The sequence below is a fragment of the Equus quagga genome, chromosome 2, assembly GCF_021613505.1.
Source record: "Equus quagga isolate Etosha38 chromosome 2, UCLA_HA_Equagga_1.0, whole genome shotgun sequence".
Classification (NCBI taxonomy): Eukaryota; Metazoa; Chordata; class Mammalia; order Perissodactyla; family Equidae; genus Equus; species Equus quagga.
In genome coordinates this window covers 52,165,900-52,184,547 of record NC_060268.1, presented here as the reverse complement: position 1 = coordinate 52,184,547, position 18,648 = coordinate 52,165,900, and the positions used below count along the sequence as shown (strand labels likewise).

The following is an 18,648-nucleotide window of genomic DNA, read 5'->3' as shown; positions in this document are numbered from 1 at the left end:
GGCAGATGTTAGTGCCTCCATTTTAGGGTGGGAGGTTCGGGAAGCTTGAGAGCAGCTCTGGGATTCTAACGCACGCTTTCTGAATAAAAATCATATACTCCTTTTCTCTCTCTCTCTCAGCAGACTGGTAGGACCCAGGTCTCTCAATGAAGGGTAAATCCTACAAGGAGGGCGAGTTCAGGCGGGGGCTTCGGAGCCCAAAAGGAAGAAGCATCTACTGTGGAGTGAGAGAGAGAAGTAAGTGAGGGATTCCAGGATCACCGAGGGGTGCGTCACACAGCACCGGGCCCAGGCTGGGAGGTCAGGACAAACCCTGTGACTTAAAGAAGTGGCCACTGGCCAAGGCCTTGCTCCCCCCGTGCCCCCGACTGGAAAATCTGGATACTGCCAGGAAACGGGCCTTTGGGAGCAGAGGAACACTCAGAGAGGCAGCATCCTGGGGGGCTCCGCAGGTTCAAGACCTCCCTGGAGAGCCCGGGCAAATGGTGACTCTCCAAGAGAACCACAAAACAAAATCATCAGTATTTATACCCCGCCACCTCCCCTCAAAAGATGGTGATTAAAATGGAACTGCAAAATAAATCAGAATGAAAAACAGGAAGGACTTCAAGTGTAAGCATAAAACATAACAGTTACGGTGACCCGGTGTCCATTTTTCTTGAGTCTTTTGGAAAACAAGGCTTTTGGTAAGCATGATAGGCTTCCTTCCATTCTTCAAAAAGGACAGCCTAACACTAAATTCTAAAATAAATCCAGCCCGTGGAGCCTTACGCAAGGAAAACCACGTGGTGTTATGGACGCTGTCCCAAGGACGGGTTTCACCGTAAGCCAGAAGTGTTTTAGCTGTTCTCCAACACAGTGACTCCTAGGACTGGCCTATTACCTTGGGAATATTCCCCATCAGATCCTTCTCACCCTGGGCCACACTGGCAAAAAAAAAAAAAAAAAGGCCTCTGGCTTGGCCAGCTTCCTCCTTTGGAGCAAAGAAGTAAATCTGAGACTAGGAAAACACTTCCTTATATAAGCTTAGTGCTTTATGTGCTGTTTACCCTTCAACTATATTAAATAGACCAAACAAAAACTTTCCAGTCAAATTAAAAACAGAACAGGAGCTGAAGGCAACAGTTTTCCACAGCTGGATTGAAAGAATGCTAAACCTGAGCATTTCAATCGGAAATCACAGTATCAGATTCCAGTGGTTCTATGTCAGAGGCACCCGTGACCTGAGCCAGCTCTCAGGATTAGAAGCAGCTGCCTTCTGGGTTAATGAAAAGCCAGAGATATTTATGACTGCTAATAACAATATTTAACCCCCTCACCTGTGTTTACCATCGGGCTGTAAAGGGTCGGTGAGCCTACACTCCTGGCTGGTATTAAAAATGGTACTCAATTACAAGAAAGGAAAATTATTATTAACCAACTGTACCCATTGGGTTGTTAGCAGCCAGTACAATAGGAGGCAGTTCTGAGACTAGGATTATTTTAATTAAAAAAAGAAAGAAAGAAAGAAAGAAATCCCATTATGATCTTTTACTCACTGACTGCAAAGAAACCTTATATTTCTCAGTCCCACATCCTGGGGGTTGAATCCCCCTGGTGCAGACTGAGGAGCAGGTGTGAGCCAGCCACTAGGGAGCAGCTCCCGAAAGTGACTACAGAAGCCTGAAAGTTTATCCCCTGGGATTTATCCTGCTGTTGCCAAGGCAACAGGGCAGCCTTGCTCAGCCCCTACAAAGACCAGGAAGCCACTCAAAGCTCTAGAGTTGGTATTTTTCCTCCTGCCTGCCAGCTGCTTGGGCTGGATTAGTTGTCTTTCCACTGGGCTGGGTCATCTTGGCCTCCATGGTCAAGAGAATGCCTCTCCATTTAGACCCAGCTCTACAGTTAACTGTTTGCACTCAGCCAAGACATGGCAGAGCCCAAGGACCTAGAACCTCAGCCTGATGGACACATTGAAAACACACCCAGCTGGGCTTATCTTTTACTATGTGAATCCTGGACTCATGAGGAGAGTCAGGAGAGAATCAGGAGAATAGAAATCCTCACTCAGAGTAAGAGACACCAGGGCATTATTTTTAACTTGGGAATAGAGGCCCAAATGCTTTTGGGGGTCTTTATCACCCTCACAGTCTGAGGCTAGGATGATGGATCGGGGGGAGGTGGCAGGCTTTGGAGTCAGATGGCTCCGTACCTCTGACAAGCTGCGTGACCCTAGGCAGTCACCCAGCCTGCAAAGCCCTAAAAGCAATGAGAGAAAGTGTGCAAGGCAGGGACACAGTGCCCAGCACCTAGGGAACCCTCAGTAAGAATGGCATTGTCGGAAATGGAAACATGGATTTGGAGGAAGGAGGAAAAAAAGGATTTCTCTGGATTTAAACAGACCAAAAGCCAGTAAAATCCTGACTCTTTAACTGAGTTTTCCCACCACTTTAAGTCGATCAGAAACCTTCTGTGTAAGGTGAAACTGTATTTGGTGAGAAAATAAATACTCCTTTACCTCTGTTCTCTCAGTTAGGATTCCCTGAATCCATCAGCCTGAAAAATACTATCCTGAGCATGTACGGAAGAGGAAGGCCTTACAAAGGCTGAGAACTCACGAATAATGTGGCCAGCATTTATTGAGTGTCAAACGTATGCACAAGAAAGAGGAGGGAAAAAAAACATGGAAAGGATAGACTGTTCGATCTCCCAGCTGCCTTTCCTGTCCTCTGTCCCTGGGAACAGCCTAAGGGAGCTTCCTCCTGGTCTCCTTGTCCCCTGTCCTTATCCTCAACCCCAGCCACATGCATCTTCTAGAACACTGTGTGGTCCACTGTTCTGCTCAACAACCTTCGATGGCTCCCCACTGCCATCAGGATAGGGTCCATTCAAAACCCTCAACCTGATCAAGCCAGAGTGGTCCATTCATTGCACTTCAAAATGCTGTACCTATCCTACCTCCCGGTCCTTGTTCACGCCATTCGTTCTGTTGAGGATTCCCGTCCCACTCCTCTTGATTGGCTAAAGTGTACCCTTCCTTCAAAGCTGGCTCCAGGTCCACCTCCCTCTAAGAACTCTTCCACAGTCCCCCTTGATGTGATGGTCTTTCCCTCGGAGGGTGTCTGCATCCTTCACTTGGTATTTAGTGTCTGCTGCTTTTTCTTGTTAGTTATCCATTTTTTAGGCATGCCCTTTCTCCTCAAACCACAGCATCTCAAGGACAGGAGCCACTTTTCATAATTTCACAGCCTTGCTGCAATGCTATGCACACAGTAGGTATCCATATTTTGTAAGCACTGGTAGAGAGAGCACTGTCTTGGGAGTCAGGAGATCTAAGGCCAGCTCTGCAATTAACCAGCCAAGTGCTCTGGGCCTCAGCACTCATCTGGTGCATGAGAAGTCTGGGGAGATGAACTTGGAGGTCGTTGCCAGATCTAAGATTCTGTGAAAGGGGTTGGCCATTTGCTAATTTTGCTGGAAAACCCTTTTAGTTTCTAGCTTTTTCACCTAAGCCCTACCACTAAGAGAGGAGAAAGATGTTTAGGGGAAGCAAAGATTCAGGGTTTAAGTAGAGAGCTATAATCTTTTACTTTTTAATTTAAAGACAGCAAGATTCAAAAAATAAAACTCCCCCCTTTTCAGTGCCTAGTAGTGGTTTGCTGAGTGTTCAGGGCTAAGAGTTGGAGATAACAGACGTGGCACCATTTCTGCTCTTTAGGAGACATCCCCTGTTGAGGAGGTGTCACAGGTAAGCATGTGAGGGGCAGAGGTTTAGGAAGTTTCCCATTTCTCTGATTCTGGCAGGAAGGCAGGAGGGCAGCAGGCACATGGCCCTAGAGGTTAACCTATGTGGATGGAAACAGCTTCAGAATCGGGGCCCAATTGTCTATACCAGGGCCCTTCCTCGGATCCTTTACTTAAAGATGCAACAAATAAGTCTCAGATTGACCTCGGCTTTGAATGAGAACAAATGCTTTCCTAGAAGGCAGGAATTTGGTTCACTTACTTCTCTCCCCTCCCTCACAAATCCAGAGGTGGCACAGGTCAGAGGAGAGGCCTTGAGCACTCAATCAGGAGACATCACTTTATCTCAGGGGTTCTGTTGTGTTGTGTTATTATTTTAGCAATTCCTGCATCAACTTGAAAATGGGGCTCAATTTCTCCACTTCTGAGAGACACCAGCTTTACCCTCCCTGCCTCAGAGAGAGCAGTGAGAAGAAAGAAAACAAGAAAACAGAACTAACAGGGGGAAGAGGCCTAGACGTTGTGGAAGTCTCATCTTTTTAGGCATATAACTCAGACTCAGGGAGAGGATGACTTAGACCCTCTTGCTGTAACAAAACCTTCTCACAGCATCTCAATGTTAGAATTTAGAAAAGCCTTCAGAAATCCCCTATAGGACCTCATTTGTATAGATTGTGGAGACCCCGCTCAGAGAGGCTGGGACATTCCCGAGCTACACGAGTTAGGTGCAGGTGTCAGGATTGGGACTTGTGGCCCACGGCTCCTCCCAGTAGCCCAAGTTCATTCCCCTCTCTTCCTCCCTGGGCTGACTTCAAGTCCTTGGCTCAATGAAAATATTTTCAACCTTGACCACACTGTGGAGAGCAGCTCTATTCCCCACGATCCAGATGCTCAGTCGAGAGGAGAAAGAAGGAGCCAAGAGCAGACTGAGCTAAGAGACCAGTTTTCTCAATGTTGAGCCATGAGCTTAACCAAGAGAGGCAACCAGCTTCTGGTTCAGTTTGTCTGTGCTGTTTTCGGTGTAAAACATGGGTCTGGAAGTCAGTTTTAACTGCCTGGCTGTTGATAGGATGACATCCTTTCCCACCATTCCTCCTTGCATAAGTCGCAAGAAGCATTAGCAAAACAAATTTATGGCCACTTCTTCCCTCATCACGAATGCTCAGCAGAACCTGAAATGCCCTGGGGTGATGCAGTTATGGAGCTAAGCTGGCAGGAACTGGTAGCAAACAGCTTTTATACCAGTGAGAGAACTTAGAAAATGAAGACTTTAGTAAGAACCTCTTAGGGTTCAAATGTCAAGGTTGGCTTCTCCATCTGGACTTCAGGTTTTCAAGAAGGTCTTTCTCTACACTTCTGCAGCTCAGGCCGGACGGGCTGCCACCCCTCCAGAGGTAGCAAAGGAATGCTAGTAGGACAGCAATGGAACATGCAGGCAGAACCCGAGCTCAGCGGGGAGGTGGATGGAGCCTCTGGTTGGAATTTCCTTAACTCTCAGGGGCAAAGCAGCATGACTATCTTATTTGTTTGCAAAGAACCTATCAACAGGGAAACACGGCAGATGGAAAAGAAGCCAGTGATTCACCTTCAACTTTAAGCAGAGGCTACCAGCTCAGGATAGCATTGTCCCTACGCATTGGAAGCTCCAGTTCTTGGTCACCCTGAGGTGGGGAAAGGTGGTGCGTGTGAATGAGCAGAAGAGGGGCCAGAAGAAAGTGATTCTTTGGATGGGGAAGATTTTTCCCAAATTAATTAGTATTTCAGATTTTTTTATTTTAATCCTTTTTACAGATTTCCTAAATGATACTCAGCATCATCCACGGCTTTTAGGTTTTTGCTTGCATTGCTTAATTAAGAAAGTGCCCAGGGCAAATCAAGAGGTGAAGAGCTTTCTAAATGTCCATGTACAGTCTCCCTGGCACCATTTTTAGGAGCTAGGCCTACGACTGAGTAAGTTGTCCCTGAAGGACCATCCCCTCAAAGGTTTCTACAGGTATCCAGAGGTATCATGAAAACTAAAGGCTGAGGCAAGTGAACATAAAGTCTCCTCAAAACTGTCATGGAGGGTTCTGACTCCTTGCCTCGCAATGTCTGCATATTTTCTCTCTCAAGTAGTTTGGGCATGCAACCGGGACACAGCAACCAATTAATGGTACCACCACTTTCTAGTGATGTGACCCACCGTCCCCAGGACAGGACTTAGTCACTCTGAATGTTCCTTTTTTTATTAAAAAAGTAGAAACAAATTCCAAAAACCTTAGGATTATACTGAGTGTCGTCTGGGAAATTAGCTTTATCATCCACAGTGTGAGGACAATGAGCTGTCCCTGGCTGCCTCTCAGGGTTGCAAATCAATGCGGGGAAACTTCGTACATTTGAAACTGCAAAAAAACGTTCACTTAAAGGTATTGTTACCATACTGTGAATGCCTCGGAGGTGTATCTATGGCTAATTAGCTCATCAAGTTTTTAAAGGAAAGACTGCTTCATATCATTTACTTTCCACAGCACTAATGTAGTGCCAGCCACCAAATTTCACACAACTGCTTGTTGACCTAATGATTCCTACAGCTTCAGCCCTCAAAGCACTTGCCTATTGTGACTAATAGTTTGTTATCTATAACCACTCTGGAAACTTCCACTGTATGCTTTGCATTATACATTACACCTCCCTCCCAGTGGCTTACTATGGTGAAGACTACTCACTCTCTCATCATTTCCATATGGCGTGAACTCTCTTTCTGACCTTAGGATGAAACTCAGGTTCAACCTCTCACATTGCCTATTTCCTACAGAAAAATCCACCCATCATCCAACTATAGCACAGTACCTGTTCCTGCTCTGAGTGATCCTCTCCCATCCAACTATAGCACAGTACCTGTTCCTGCTCCCAGTGATCCTCTCCCATCCAACTACAGCACAGTACCTGTTCCTGCTCCCAGTGATGCTCTCCCATCCAACTATAGCACAGTACCTGTTCCTGCTCCCAGTGATGCTCTCCCATCCAACTATAGCACAGTTATCTGTTCCTGCTCCCAGTGATGCTCTCCCATCCAACTATAGCACAGTACCTGTTCCTGCTCCCAGTGATGCTCCCCCATCCAACTATAGCACAGTACCTGTTCCCTGCTCCGAGCGATCCTCTCAGACAGCAAATCTGAGTTGCTTCTTTCTTCTTCCAGTTCCATCTCCAGTTGAGACACCTTGTCCTAAGAAGGAAGTCACAAACACAGCCTACTTAACTTTCACTGACCAGTGAGGAGCAAGGACTGCCCTGTGGAAGGAAAACCTCAGGGACAAATCAGAGTTGAGTATCTTTAGGGTTTTGGGAAACGATATGTCTATTTCTCATACTGCCCCAAACAGATATTTTTAAAACTGGTTTTTTTTCTTTTACAATAGAAATGTAATCGTGCATTCAGAAAACACATAAAAGAGAAAAAATATTACTCCAATCCCTAACATAAGCACTAAGGCTATTTTAGCATGTTTCCTTCAAGTCTTTTCCCCCTATGAATCAATAACTTTACAAAGATCTACCTAAGCCCACCAACAGGTATCTAAGTCACCTGTTAAAAGACAGTGTGGGAGCAGAGATATCATCCAAGGTACATTTACTCCAAGCTCGAGACAAGCTACATACTCCAAGTTGAGACAATGTTTTACCTCCCTCCCCTCAGAGTTTCAAAGGGCCTTACAGGAGTCAAGTCTACCACAGTCTTTCGCATCTGCCTCTTCCTTCCAGGGAACCTCACACACTTAGTCATGCAGTCCCAAATCTGCATTGGCATAACATACACAGTCATTCCAACGCAGTGCTGGCCCATTCTGCTAAACCCATCATCACAGAAGAAAAGCAAGTTCTACCTTCCTTGTGGGCTCCTAATTTAACATCATTAAGTGTTATGAGAAAAGCCATTTCGAAGGAGCTTTGTGTACAAAAAGAAAGGCTTCTAACACAAACCACTCCACCTAGGACTGGGGGTTGTGGGGTTTGTGCATGTGTTTCTCCTGTCACCAGCCAATGTGTCACACATCTGGGTTAACTCAGAGCCACACACACTAAAAAGCAATGAGCCTTGTGAGTTTTTAAACATGAATCTATGGCATTTATACACAAACATTGTCTCTGCAATTGTCAAAGTTGGCTGACAAGCTATGGAACCTCTGTAAACACCAAAAGAAAATGCACAGAACTCATGGGAATAACTAAATGTCTGTGAACGCCTTCCCTCTTAGTGATGGAAATCTACAGGGACCCCAGAAAGCTCTCTCCCAGAAGCCACGAGTCCCAAAGACCAACTCAGGAAAGAGAGCTGGGTCCTGCACCGAACCTCCCATTTGTTTATGGTTCTTCCTGATTCCTCAAGACCAGTTTCACTTCGGTCAGAAATCACCAAGGACCCACAAGTGCTTCATTTACAAAAACGTTACCTGAGTGTCTGAGTTTATAGAAAATGCCCCTTGTTGAGAGAGCTCTTGAGTCCTGAGAATTAATTTGTTAAGTGCTAGCGAAGCAGGATATTAGCCACAGCAAGATGGTCCTGCCAGCCGCCTCTTAGGGGAGGAAACATTCCTCCAGTGCCCTTCACAGTGGTGGGGCCTTGAGAGCCACTCATTTTGTAATTAATGGAGAAATACCTAAAATATTACACAGGGGCCAATGAAGCTTAACCATGCCACTGCTTCTAGACTATCAGTTAGCAAAGGAAATGTTCTTTTTAGTCAAAATATTCTAGAAGGACATGACCTGAATGACCCAATCCTTAGGTAAAAGTACCTCTTCACAGGGCTCTCTTCTTGCCTAAAGTCAAGATTGCACAGAACCAAGCAGGAGCATTCAATGGGCCAGGCCAGGGGTCACTATACCAAAGGTTCTTGGTCACTACTTTCATTTATTTATGTATTTATTTTTGAGGAAGATTAGCCCTGAGCTAACTACTGCCAATCCTCCTCTTTTTGCTGAGGAAGACTGGCCCTGAGCTCACATCTGTGCCCATCTTCCTCTACTTTATACGTGGAACGCCTACCACAGCATGGCTTGCCAAGTGGTGACATGTCCACACCCGGGATCCGAACCGGAGACCCCCGGGCCACCAAAGCGGAATGTGTGCACTTAACCGCTGCACCACTGGGCCGGCCTGGTCACTACTTTCAAAGATGCTTCAGCTAGCTTTTACGGAGACTGCTTGGGCCCTGGGATAATTAGTTTCCAGTTAACTGTGTTGACCTTAGCTTGCCTTAAAATGATGTCCCCTAATGAGATCAGAACCAGGACATCAGCAAAATATACAGCCATCCTACAAAAGAATAATAAAACTCTAACTAGGTTATTTTGGCCTCTAAAAGAGTCCATCTAATAAAATCCAAAATGATTAAAAACATCACTCCCCTGATATAAATTGCTACTAAGTCCCCAGGAGGTTTTCAAAGTTATTTCTATTTCTTTTCAAAGTTGAATCAGGAATTCCACTGATTTCAAATTCAAGTGCTCTCTCTCTGGCCTTGAGCACTGTCTGTCTTTTATCAAAACCTTGACTATTTTAACTTCTCCTATAGGTCTGAGGCTTGTTTTTACTTGTCTCTCCCCCTCTAAAATTCCACTGGGGCGTGTGTGAGGGGTGGGGGCAGTTCCGCTTTGTGGTTAGTTTTGTCTTTGAGGATTGCTCTTTTTTCTAAGTCCAGGTGGGCTGATGTTAAGGTTCTTCTTGTCATTCTCGGTGGACTGCTCATATTGAGATGCTATTACTTGACTCACGTTTTTCTAATGTGTTGTGTTTTCATCTGGTGACCAGATCCCTCCTAGCTGGTAACGCCACTGAGCACTTTCTGATCCGCTGCAGTGGACTGTGTATAGACTGCGCATCTAAACATGAATTGAGCCGCAGTTTGTGGCTAGCTCTGGCAAAGCTAGATCGTCCGTAGTAGAAAACAGGCCAGAATCAGAAAATAAGAATGGAGCACGTGGTGTGGCAAATGAGTGCCAGGCGTCCCTAGGAGTTGGGCAGTTTGGGTCCAAGGCACAGCTCAGCCCCTTTCTAGATTCACAGCAGTCTTATCTCCTTTGTGGTTGGAAGCAGCATCCAAAGCATCAAACAGAAGATGAACTATCTATGTGCCCTTATGTAAAAGCATCTAACCTCTTTGGGACTCTATCTTGCTTCCTCTTCAAGACAATGAGGGCATTAGGCCAAATTATTTCCATCATTCCTTCCAGCTCTGACATCCTAGGAGTCTACGAACTACCAGCTTCTTTCTCAAATCAAGAAATGACCTTACTAACGTCTGGCTGTTTGAGAGAATAAAAACCAAGGACTTCCCAAAGGCTGAAGTGTGAGCAGAGAGGCTGCCTCCCTCGTGTCCCACATTCACTCTCCACAGGCCCCAGGGCTCGCCCATGCGGTCCACAGACCTCCATCTGCTTGACGAGCCTGCTCCGGTCATCTTTGAGGTGACTCTTGGCCTCCAGCTCGTACTCCAGGTCCTTCAGCGTCTGCTCCAGAAGCTGCCTTTTCGTGAGTGCTTCATCCTGAGCTCTCTGGTAGTCCCGTAACTCCTCCTCCATCAGGCGCATCTAGGAGGAGAAGAGGTGTGGTGGTCAGCTGGGGAACATCAGGACCACAGAGATCTCGACAGACAGTGCGCAGGCTGAGCCTGAGGAGGATCAGGTGGACTCCACTGACCACCATATTGGAGATCAGAAGACCCTGAGCAAGCGCCACCTCCCTCTGGGCCGGTTTCCTCTTCTATAAAAAGAGGCGGTTTTCCAGCTACAGGTAGCAGCCCATTGGGTTATAAATTCAATTTAGTAGATATTGGCCAGCATTTTAAAATTAAATATAACAGAAAAAAAAAAATCAGAGTAGAATACAGCAAGCATTGTTTTATGAAACTTTTGTACCAGATAGTCATGTATTTGTAGGGATGACCATATTAGTGAGTTGTGATGCAAGAGGCGTTTCTTACTATAGGTCATGGTCAAAAACACTTGAAAGCCACTGAACTAGATCAGTGCTTCCCAGAGTGTAATTGACTGCCGACCTGCATCAGCATCGCCTCAACAGAGGTTTAAAATGAGGGGAAAATAAAAACTAAACTAATGATCCCAAAAAAACCTGCAGGCACAAAATCTGATAATATAAACACGCATACTAGGTGAAAACCACTGTTTTCTAGAAGAAAATCATGTGTCAGCTGTTATAATTTACAGTGTATTTTTCATCCACAAGGTGGCACTGAACTAATAGCTTTGAAGAAACTGCAACAGACAAAGAGCTTGACACAAGGGACTGTCTGTTTTCCACTTCTCTGCAATCTTCCCGAGAGGACCAGCCACCTCAGCACACAGTAGGTATTCCTGAAACATCTGTGTGGACTGATTTGGTGCAGACCAACTTCCTTCCTCCCGGAGATGGTAGAGGGCATTGGGGGAAAGTACAGTCAGGAGTACAACACACCAGGGGTCCATTTCCTTCAGGGAGTATATGAAAGTGAGTGGCAAACTCCATGAAAGAATACCATCCTTTGGGGGTGGTCTTCACAGAAAAGTTGGGAAGCTGTAAAGACAGTCTTTCTTTGTGGCCCGATAATAGGTTAGGCTAGTTTAGGAAGACCAGGGGGAAAACTTTAGAAAATGTGTTCCTCTCCTGGAGGGTGGTGGCAACAGCTGACATTTCTGTGAGGGCATCAGCTCCTTGAAGAAAACATCTCCAGATAAAGACCCCAGTCTGGCTTTGGTGGTAGCTGAGTGAAAGCACAACCATGAAACGACACTGTGAGTGAAAGCACAAAGTGACAATCATCCAGGCAAAAGGATGACGGGACATTCTTTGGATATGGAGGGTGTACTATACTCCACAGCATTAAAAATCTCTCCAAAAGGAAGTCTTAACAATAAAAAGAAAATCTCTCCGTGCCTCAGTTTCCTAATTTGCCATATTGGGATAATTATAAAACCTACCCTATGGAGCTCTTATGAGAATCAAATGAGATAACACCCAAAAAGAACATGGGTTTGAGAGTGAGGAAGATTGACAGGTGAGCATACAGCCCACCTTCCTTCTTGGTACCCTTCCGCAGGCCCAGCGTGTCCTTCATCCCACTGCCCAGCACGCCCCTACCTTCTAACACCCAGCATGCCCCTCAAACATCTAGCGAGGGCTCTGTCATACTAAGAGTACTCGGTAGGATAAACACAAGAGTAACTAGCATAGTGTCTGGGATCACAAGTAAGCAAATAACTTGTGAACCCACTAGTGCTGCCTTTACACTAGTAGTTAAAATTGCCCTTTGTTAAGTGGATTTAGAAAATAAACTGAACGACAGTGGCCGAAGTCTTCATTCTCTAAAGATTCTCTTCATCAGAACTTTTCTAGCTCTATACTCAAAGGGAAAATAGGTAAAACATCCATTTCTCTCAAAGCAAAGAAGGCGAGGACTACAGTACTTAGAACAGACCCCTGCAGCTTTTTTACTGAGAATGTAACTCAGCTCAACCAAAACACAGGGTGGGGGCCAGTGAACAGAGTTTTTCAAAGATCCAGAGTGACCGTGGCTTGTTCATTCACTTTTGTTTTAAACAACTCCACGACCTCAGCAACTTGATTGAGGGTGGTACCTGACCGTAGCTTCCTTTTAGAATGATGAGGTGTCCATTTCTGCCCTTCAGGTGGACACAGTGTCTCTCAGGGCTAGGCCACGGAGAAAATCGAGGCAGGGCCATCTTTTTCATGGTAAGAAATCCTTTTTTGAATTACTGCTCTTTAATAAACAACACTGGTCTCCATCTGTCCTTAACTAATCTCTTTGCATCTTAGTTTCTTTACCTAACTAGAGGATCTCAAGGTTCCTTTCCAATCCGAAGATTCTAGCAGAATAACTATTATATAAAAAGTAATGGGAAGCTCTGTGACACTGGGATTCCTGAAATCAAAACAGCAGAACACATGTTTGTTGATGTTCTAGCAAATATCTGAATCCCCTCGCCCACTTGCTGAAGAAGTGAAAACGATTTTTCTTTTATTGTCAAAGAGAACTGTAATGTCAACAGACTAATTTCAGTTCTTACTTGGAGTCCTGTATCATATGACCTGAACCAAGGGGGAGCTGTTATCAGGGTCCCTTCAGGAGTGTCCCAGAAGCCTGCAATAAATATCCATTGTTCTTCTCCATAGTTTCAGCACTGACTCATGGGCGACTTTTCTTTGATCATCAAAGATATTAAAAGTTTGTTTTTAAAGAAAAACTTGTTTTCCTGTGGAATCTCAGTGCTCTTGGCACTGCTTATGAAAAAAAGTAAGCCACAGAATTAAGAAAAACCAACATTACTGTCCAGGATCTACAGATCCTCTGCTATACGGTCTCGCTTGTTATCTCATCTAATTATTAAATCATTATTATTTTGTATATTAAAGAGGTAAAAACAGATGCTCAGAAAATTAGGGTAACTTGCTCAAGGTCATCCAGCTGGCAAGAGGCATTGCTAGAAATCAGCATACACTGTACTTGCATTTTACAGCCATCAGCTTGCCATTAAAATAATCAAAACCATTCCTTTTATTTTTCTCGGTTCTTTAGAAGTCAAACTGAAGGGAGCTAACATTTGGGTTACTTTGCTCTATTATTCTTAAACATAAAACCAAGAATATGTTTTAATAACTTCAGGACTCATAAATTCCCGAAGATTTTTTTTGTCTCCATTATTGTTACTCTGAAACTGTTGTCTACCATGCCCCCTCCAATAAATGTCTATATTTTCAAAATGAATGGGAAAAAAATAAGTTTTTTTTTAATCCCTGTTCTAGGATTAAATTTAAACATCAATACATATAAATCATTTGAACACAGCTGGGCATGTCATTGGCACTCCATAAAAGGCAGTTAAACTTTTTAGGCAGAGAATTTTGGATGAATCAAGAAAATGGTCAAGTTAAAGTTACATCAGTTTCATCTCAGAGTCCCTGGGTTCTTTGTGTCTTAGAATGCCGTTTGCCCCAGGTAACCATCCTGAGGATTAAGATTGAAGATTCAAGCACAAATGCTGTCTTAAGAATCTACCCCAAGTCCCTCACAGAAGAGTTTCAAAGCAGTCTGGAAGGGCACTGTGAATAAGGGGTAAACGGGGAACGGATCAGCCAGGCATTACCTCATCTTGCATTTTCATGGCAGTCAGACGTGACTTTTCTGCCTCTAAGGTTTTCTCCTTCAATTGCCTTTGCATTTCTGCAAGCTCCCTGCGATTTTTCTCCTTGTACTCATCCAGCTGGTTCTGGAGCTCCAGTGTTGACGTGCGGGACACCTCGACAATGTCAGCCATCTGGAAGAAGTGATGCAGGTGTGAGCCCACCCTGTGATGCTCCATCTGGGCCCAGGGAGCTAGATTTGGGTCCCACCTAAACACAGAACACATCTCCTCTTCTTTCTTCTACAGCCTCCCCAGAAGCTCTGCAAAGCACCTGGTCATGGCTTATCCAAGTTTAGTCACCTCTAACCTGGAAGCAACATGGAGGAGCAAACAAGCACATCCTTTAGAGCTAGGTTCATAGTCCAGGGTCACATAATTGCCCTGACACATACCAGCTATATGACTGAAGCACGTACTTAACCTCTCTAGCCCTCGGTGGTGTCTTTGTTAGAAATACTGAAATCATAATATCTACCTTGAAAACAATACATAGATATAGACAGAATTCTAGTTAGATAGAAAATAGCTAGTAAAGTGACTGGTATATAGCAGCTGTCAGAAAACGTCAGGCACTCGTGTCAGCTCTAGAATACAGGGAGCCCATCAGTGTTGTACCTTCCCCCTTCTGGATATTTTAGGGCAGAGATGAGCAGAGGAACAGTAACTACGGGACTCTGAAACTGTCTTTCACACTCCTGGACAAGTAAGATAGGTGCAAACGCAGAGATTATGGACAGATGCAGAGCTTCTGATTCAGGTAACATCTGTTAAATCTGAACTTACGTGCCAGCCTTCTCTGGGTAATGTTGAGAGGAGCTGGGTCCAGAATTGAGGGGGTCCTGGCATTGACTTTTCCTGGACCAGTTTCTCTGTATCTGGGATTCTCAACAAGTCAAAGAGCTGCTTCAGGAGATCTGCAAACCCCTGACACATCTGTGCTTGGACGTTAACTGCCGGTTTCCTTAGCTCCCATCAGGCCCTCAGCGAGGGTCCCAACCCAACGGTTCCACCCTGTTCCCCCCGCTTCGACTCCTCTCTCTCCCTCCTCCTGCTCCCTTACCTCCTTCTGCAGTTTCTCAATGGTCTTGTCAAGGTGCCATCGCTCATTCTCCATCTCATTCTTCAGTCTCCTTAACTGCTCCTTCTGCTCGCTCTCATCTTTTAGCTTCTCAGACAACTGCTTCTGCTCCTGGGTGGCCCGACTCAGATTTCTCTGCAGATGGCAGGGAAAGGACAGTGCTGTCATTACCTACCAGGTCAGCCACAGGAACAGGTGGCAAAGGGAATTTCGCAGCCACACCACAAAGCAATCAGACCTGTCATATCAGTGATAAAGAAAAAGATCAAAATAAAGCCATCACAGAGACACAAGGACACTGCTGGTTCTGAAATTCAGAGACCAGAAAGCAAAACTGACTTAACCAAACACATAACCAGGAACGAAGGGGCAGACGAAGGACATGTTACAGAAATACAGAAAATGGCCAAGGCTGCTGGGGTGGCAATTTGAGATAGTGTCTGAGAACCTGAGTGTTCGTGCTTGAAAACTGAGGTAAAGTTATACATTAGACCAACCTAAACTTACACAGCAATTTACATCCTATGATATATAGCATTATACCTAATATTCTAGAATTTGCTCTGCTATGCAGGTGAGTCTTACAGTTGGAATACCTAAAAATGAATCTGTAAGGAAAGAGAACATCATTCCACAGGCCAAAAGTCCACTTGGGCAGAGGGAGTTGTAATCAACAGAATCCACAGGCTGCACTCATACATAGGAAGAAGAGAATCTGGCAATCCACAGTCTGAGGAACTTAATGAGTAGAAGGTGTTAAGTGGAAGAGACACCAGTTAAAAAAAGTGCCTATGGGTGGGTATTTAGTGTATCGGCACCGAATACTAGTACGTGCTATAAAATATAACTATTTTGGGTGCACGATCTTCCCTGAGTTCCCCTGAAGCTCTCATCTCACAACATCACATTGATAGACGTCTTTTATGTAAACAACATGCAATTCTAAAACACAAGCCTAAAATATCTTAGGAAGATTATGGTGGATTCTTAAATGGCTAAGTGTTAGGGCCACTGAGGTAAGTCTATCAAGAAGTGGCACAGTTCAGAATGGAGCAGCATAATGCAGACACAGGCTGGATCATCTAGAAAATGTTACCAGGGGCTGCGGGCTGAATGTGGGTTAGTACGGGTACTGCTTAGGGCCTACCAGTCTTGTGTCCCTGCAGAGGCCACATGAGAACAAGGGTTTTTATTTGTACCATGCTTAATAGTTTATAAGCTGCTGTCACATGCAGTAACCTGGACATCTTGAAAACTCTTGCAAATCACTCTGGGCACTCCTGGTTTGCAGAGCATGGAACCACTCTGCTCGGCCAAGCACATGACCTGGGGCCAAAAGCCACTACAGAGGCCTTCCAGGCCCCTCAGTTTGGAACCAGCCAACACAGCCAGTCTGCTGAAGTTAACTGCTGCAGGGAACCAAGGTCAACAAAAGCAGTTGGGAAAAAGAAGTTGGCAAAAGGAAGCTAATCAGAAGTTCAGCATGGGGGCAATTAGCAGGAGCATGTCCCACCACAGCCCAGCTGGGCACACACCAGAGACAGGGGCATCCCCTGGGATTTGTGTTTGTGGTTGATTTAGTGGTGTTGGGGGTGAAGGGGAGCACACAGGGCAAGGTCAGCAAGGTATGGTTCCCGTTGTGTGGGAGAAAACTCTCAGGAACATGTATCTCAAAAATGTAAATTCTTCAAAAACAACAATACAGATGCAGAGGGCCATCCACAGATCCTTCAGGATCCAACTCAATCCCTGCCCCTACAGGTCCCCTCAGCTTCTCTTCTTCCTCCTTCTGGATCCCAATTCCAGGGGCTCCAGGCCAGCTCTGGCTCCATTCAACCTCCAAGTGGTTTGTGCATTTCTACATAGCAGCACAATTCTAAACCAAGTGGTAGGGGGTGAGCACACCAAGAATTGCATCTTTAGGACCCTCTGCCACTTTTTGACTGAGTCATGATAAATCCAACATAAGTTCACATGGCCTTCAGCTACTATGTAAAGAAATATATTGATCGTACATGACGATGCAACAGATAGCTAAAGGCACAAAGCTTTTGAAATGCAAAATGCTTGTGTGAAAAAAATACCAGTTACTCTTTCGTCTTCCCCCAAGGGTTAATTAAGCTCCCTTCGGGTGGCCAGCTTGGGGAAGAGAGGCATGCACAAAGAAGTATCGAACTAAAGGAGCTGAGCGCCTGGTTCCCGATTTTAGAGAAAACAAGGTATTTTAGAGTGATGGTGCATTTTTCATGGCACACTTCTGAGACCAGATAATTCAGATAAAGAGAGTGAGACTGTGGGGCCAACACAGTCTTGTCGGATTGTGTCGCCAGTGGTTAACACGGCCATACGCCATAGGACGTGGTCTCACCATCTCAACACCACTGGGAAAACAGGCCTCAACAAAAGTAACACACCAGGGATAATTTCCAAGACAAGGCTAGAGATCCAGAGGTGGGGTGGGTGGGGATTACATTAAGACCTTGTGGCCTTGGGGAAATCATCTATTCTCTCCACTGAATTAACTATGAACTACAGATTCACAGCTGGTGAACTACTTCCTCATGTGTGAAACTTTCTGGTTTCATCAGAGAACAAGAAAGACTGAGCGACTGTAATAGCTGCCCCCAGCTCTCTGTGTGGACATCACAGAAGGGTGCAGATCTTTGTCTCACTAGAGCACAAACGTTTTTCCTCCCCTTCTGCCCTCAACTAGCTCACAGATTTAAACCCTGCACTATGGTGGCTGGGCTGTAGCCATCATAAGCCTTAAAGAGGAGCACAGTGAAACTGCCACCCACATAAAATCAACCGAACAAGAGTTTGTAACCAAGATCTAGATTTAAAGGAAGAAAAAAGAAAGAAATCCAAAGCAAGGACACTCAGACACTGAACTCAGGAAAAAAACAGGGCTTTCCTGTATGCAAAAATGAGGTCCCTCTGCAAAGCTGGGAGAAGGCTATACCACTGATTTGGGGTAAGAGCCCCCGAGTTACGGCCGACCTGAGTGAATCCTAGTACCCACAGTCTCCTCCCCTCCCCTCTCCTCTCCGAGGAGATGAAGCTGTCCGCTGAAAGGAAAGCTGCATTAGGCCTTTACAAATCTGACCCGACTGCTTCTCAGTTCTTACCACTTTTCACGTGCCCCTCTCCCACCTCCTCCCACCAACAAAGGAGTCCTAATGGAAAACTTGAACAACCTTCCTCTTGGACAAATGCTCAAAAACACAGGCTTTTACCTCCTCAGAATCTTGCCTGAGGGAGGTTTGGTGCTGGTTCTTTAAAACTTGAGAGCAGGTAGAACGAAGGACGTACCTGGATCACACTGAGGTCACTGTGCAAAGTCAATTTAGAACTTCAGGGCAGGTGTGCTTTTTTTTTAGACTGTACTTCAAACAATCTTTTTAACCTTCAAACGGGAAAATCTAATTTTCTAAGAATCTACTGACTTCCAATAGAGATAGCTATCTAGTTTCACAGAAACAACTTCCTCCTGCTCCTTCTAATAGCTGTCTCTTGAAGAACTGCATCCATGGAGCACATTTGCCCAGAGGAGAAAGGAAATTGGCTTCTGCCAGACAGCCGACTCCTCACCACCTTGGGGACCAATCCCGGCAGCCTTCTCGCACAATTTGTATTTTATCCTTGGAAAGTTGTCAAGCTCTTCA

The 18,648-nt window shown here is 45.2% G+C and overlaps 1 protein-coding gene across 3 annotated transcripts in view; it reads right to left on the bottom strand.

Annotated features, from left to right (window-relative positions):
* The window catches only part of CGNL1 (cingulin like 1), a 152,365-nt gene that overhangs the window by 11,188 nt on the left and 122,529 nt on the right, over positions 1-18,648 (bottom strand). For all 3 annotated transcript variants that reach the window (XM_046652003.1, XM_046652004.1, XM_046652002.1), the window contains exons 11-14: positions 14,966-15,118; positions 13,867-14,037; positions 10,135-10,296; positions 6,842-6,931 (exon numbers count right to left, since the gene is read on the bottom strand). In XM_046652003.1, the coding sequence (XP_046507959.1) occupies positions 6,842-6,931; positions 10,135-10,296; positions 13,867-14,037; positions 14,966-15,118 (576 nt within the window). The remainder of the gene's footprint in view (positions 1-6,841; positions 6,932-10,134; positions 10,297-13,866; positions 14,038-14,965; positions 15,119-18,648) is intronic.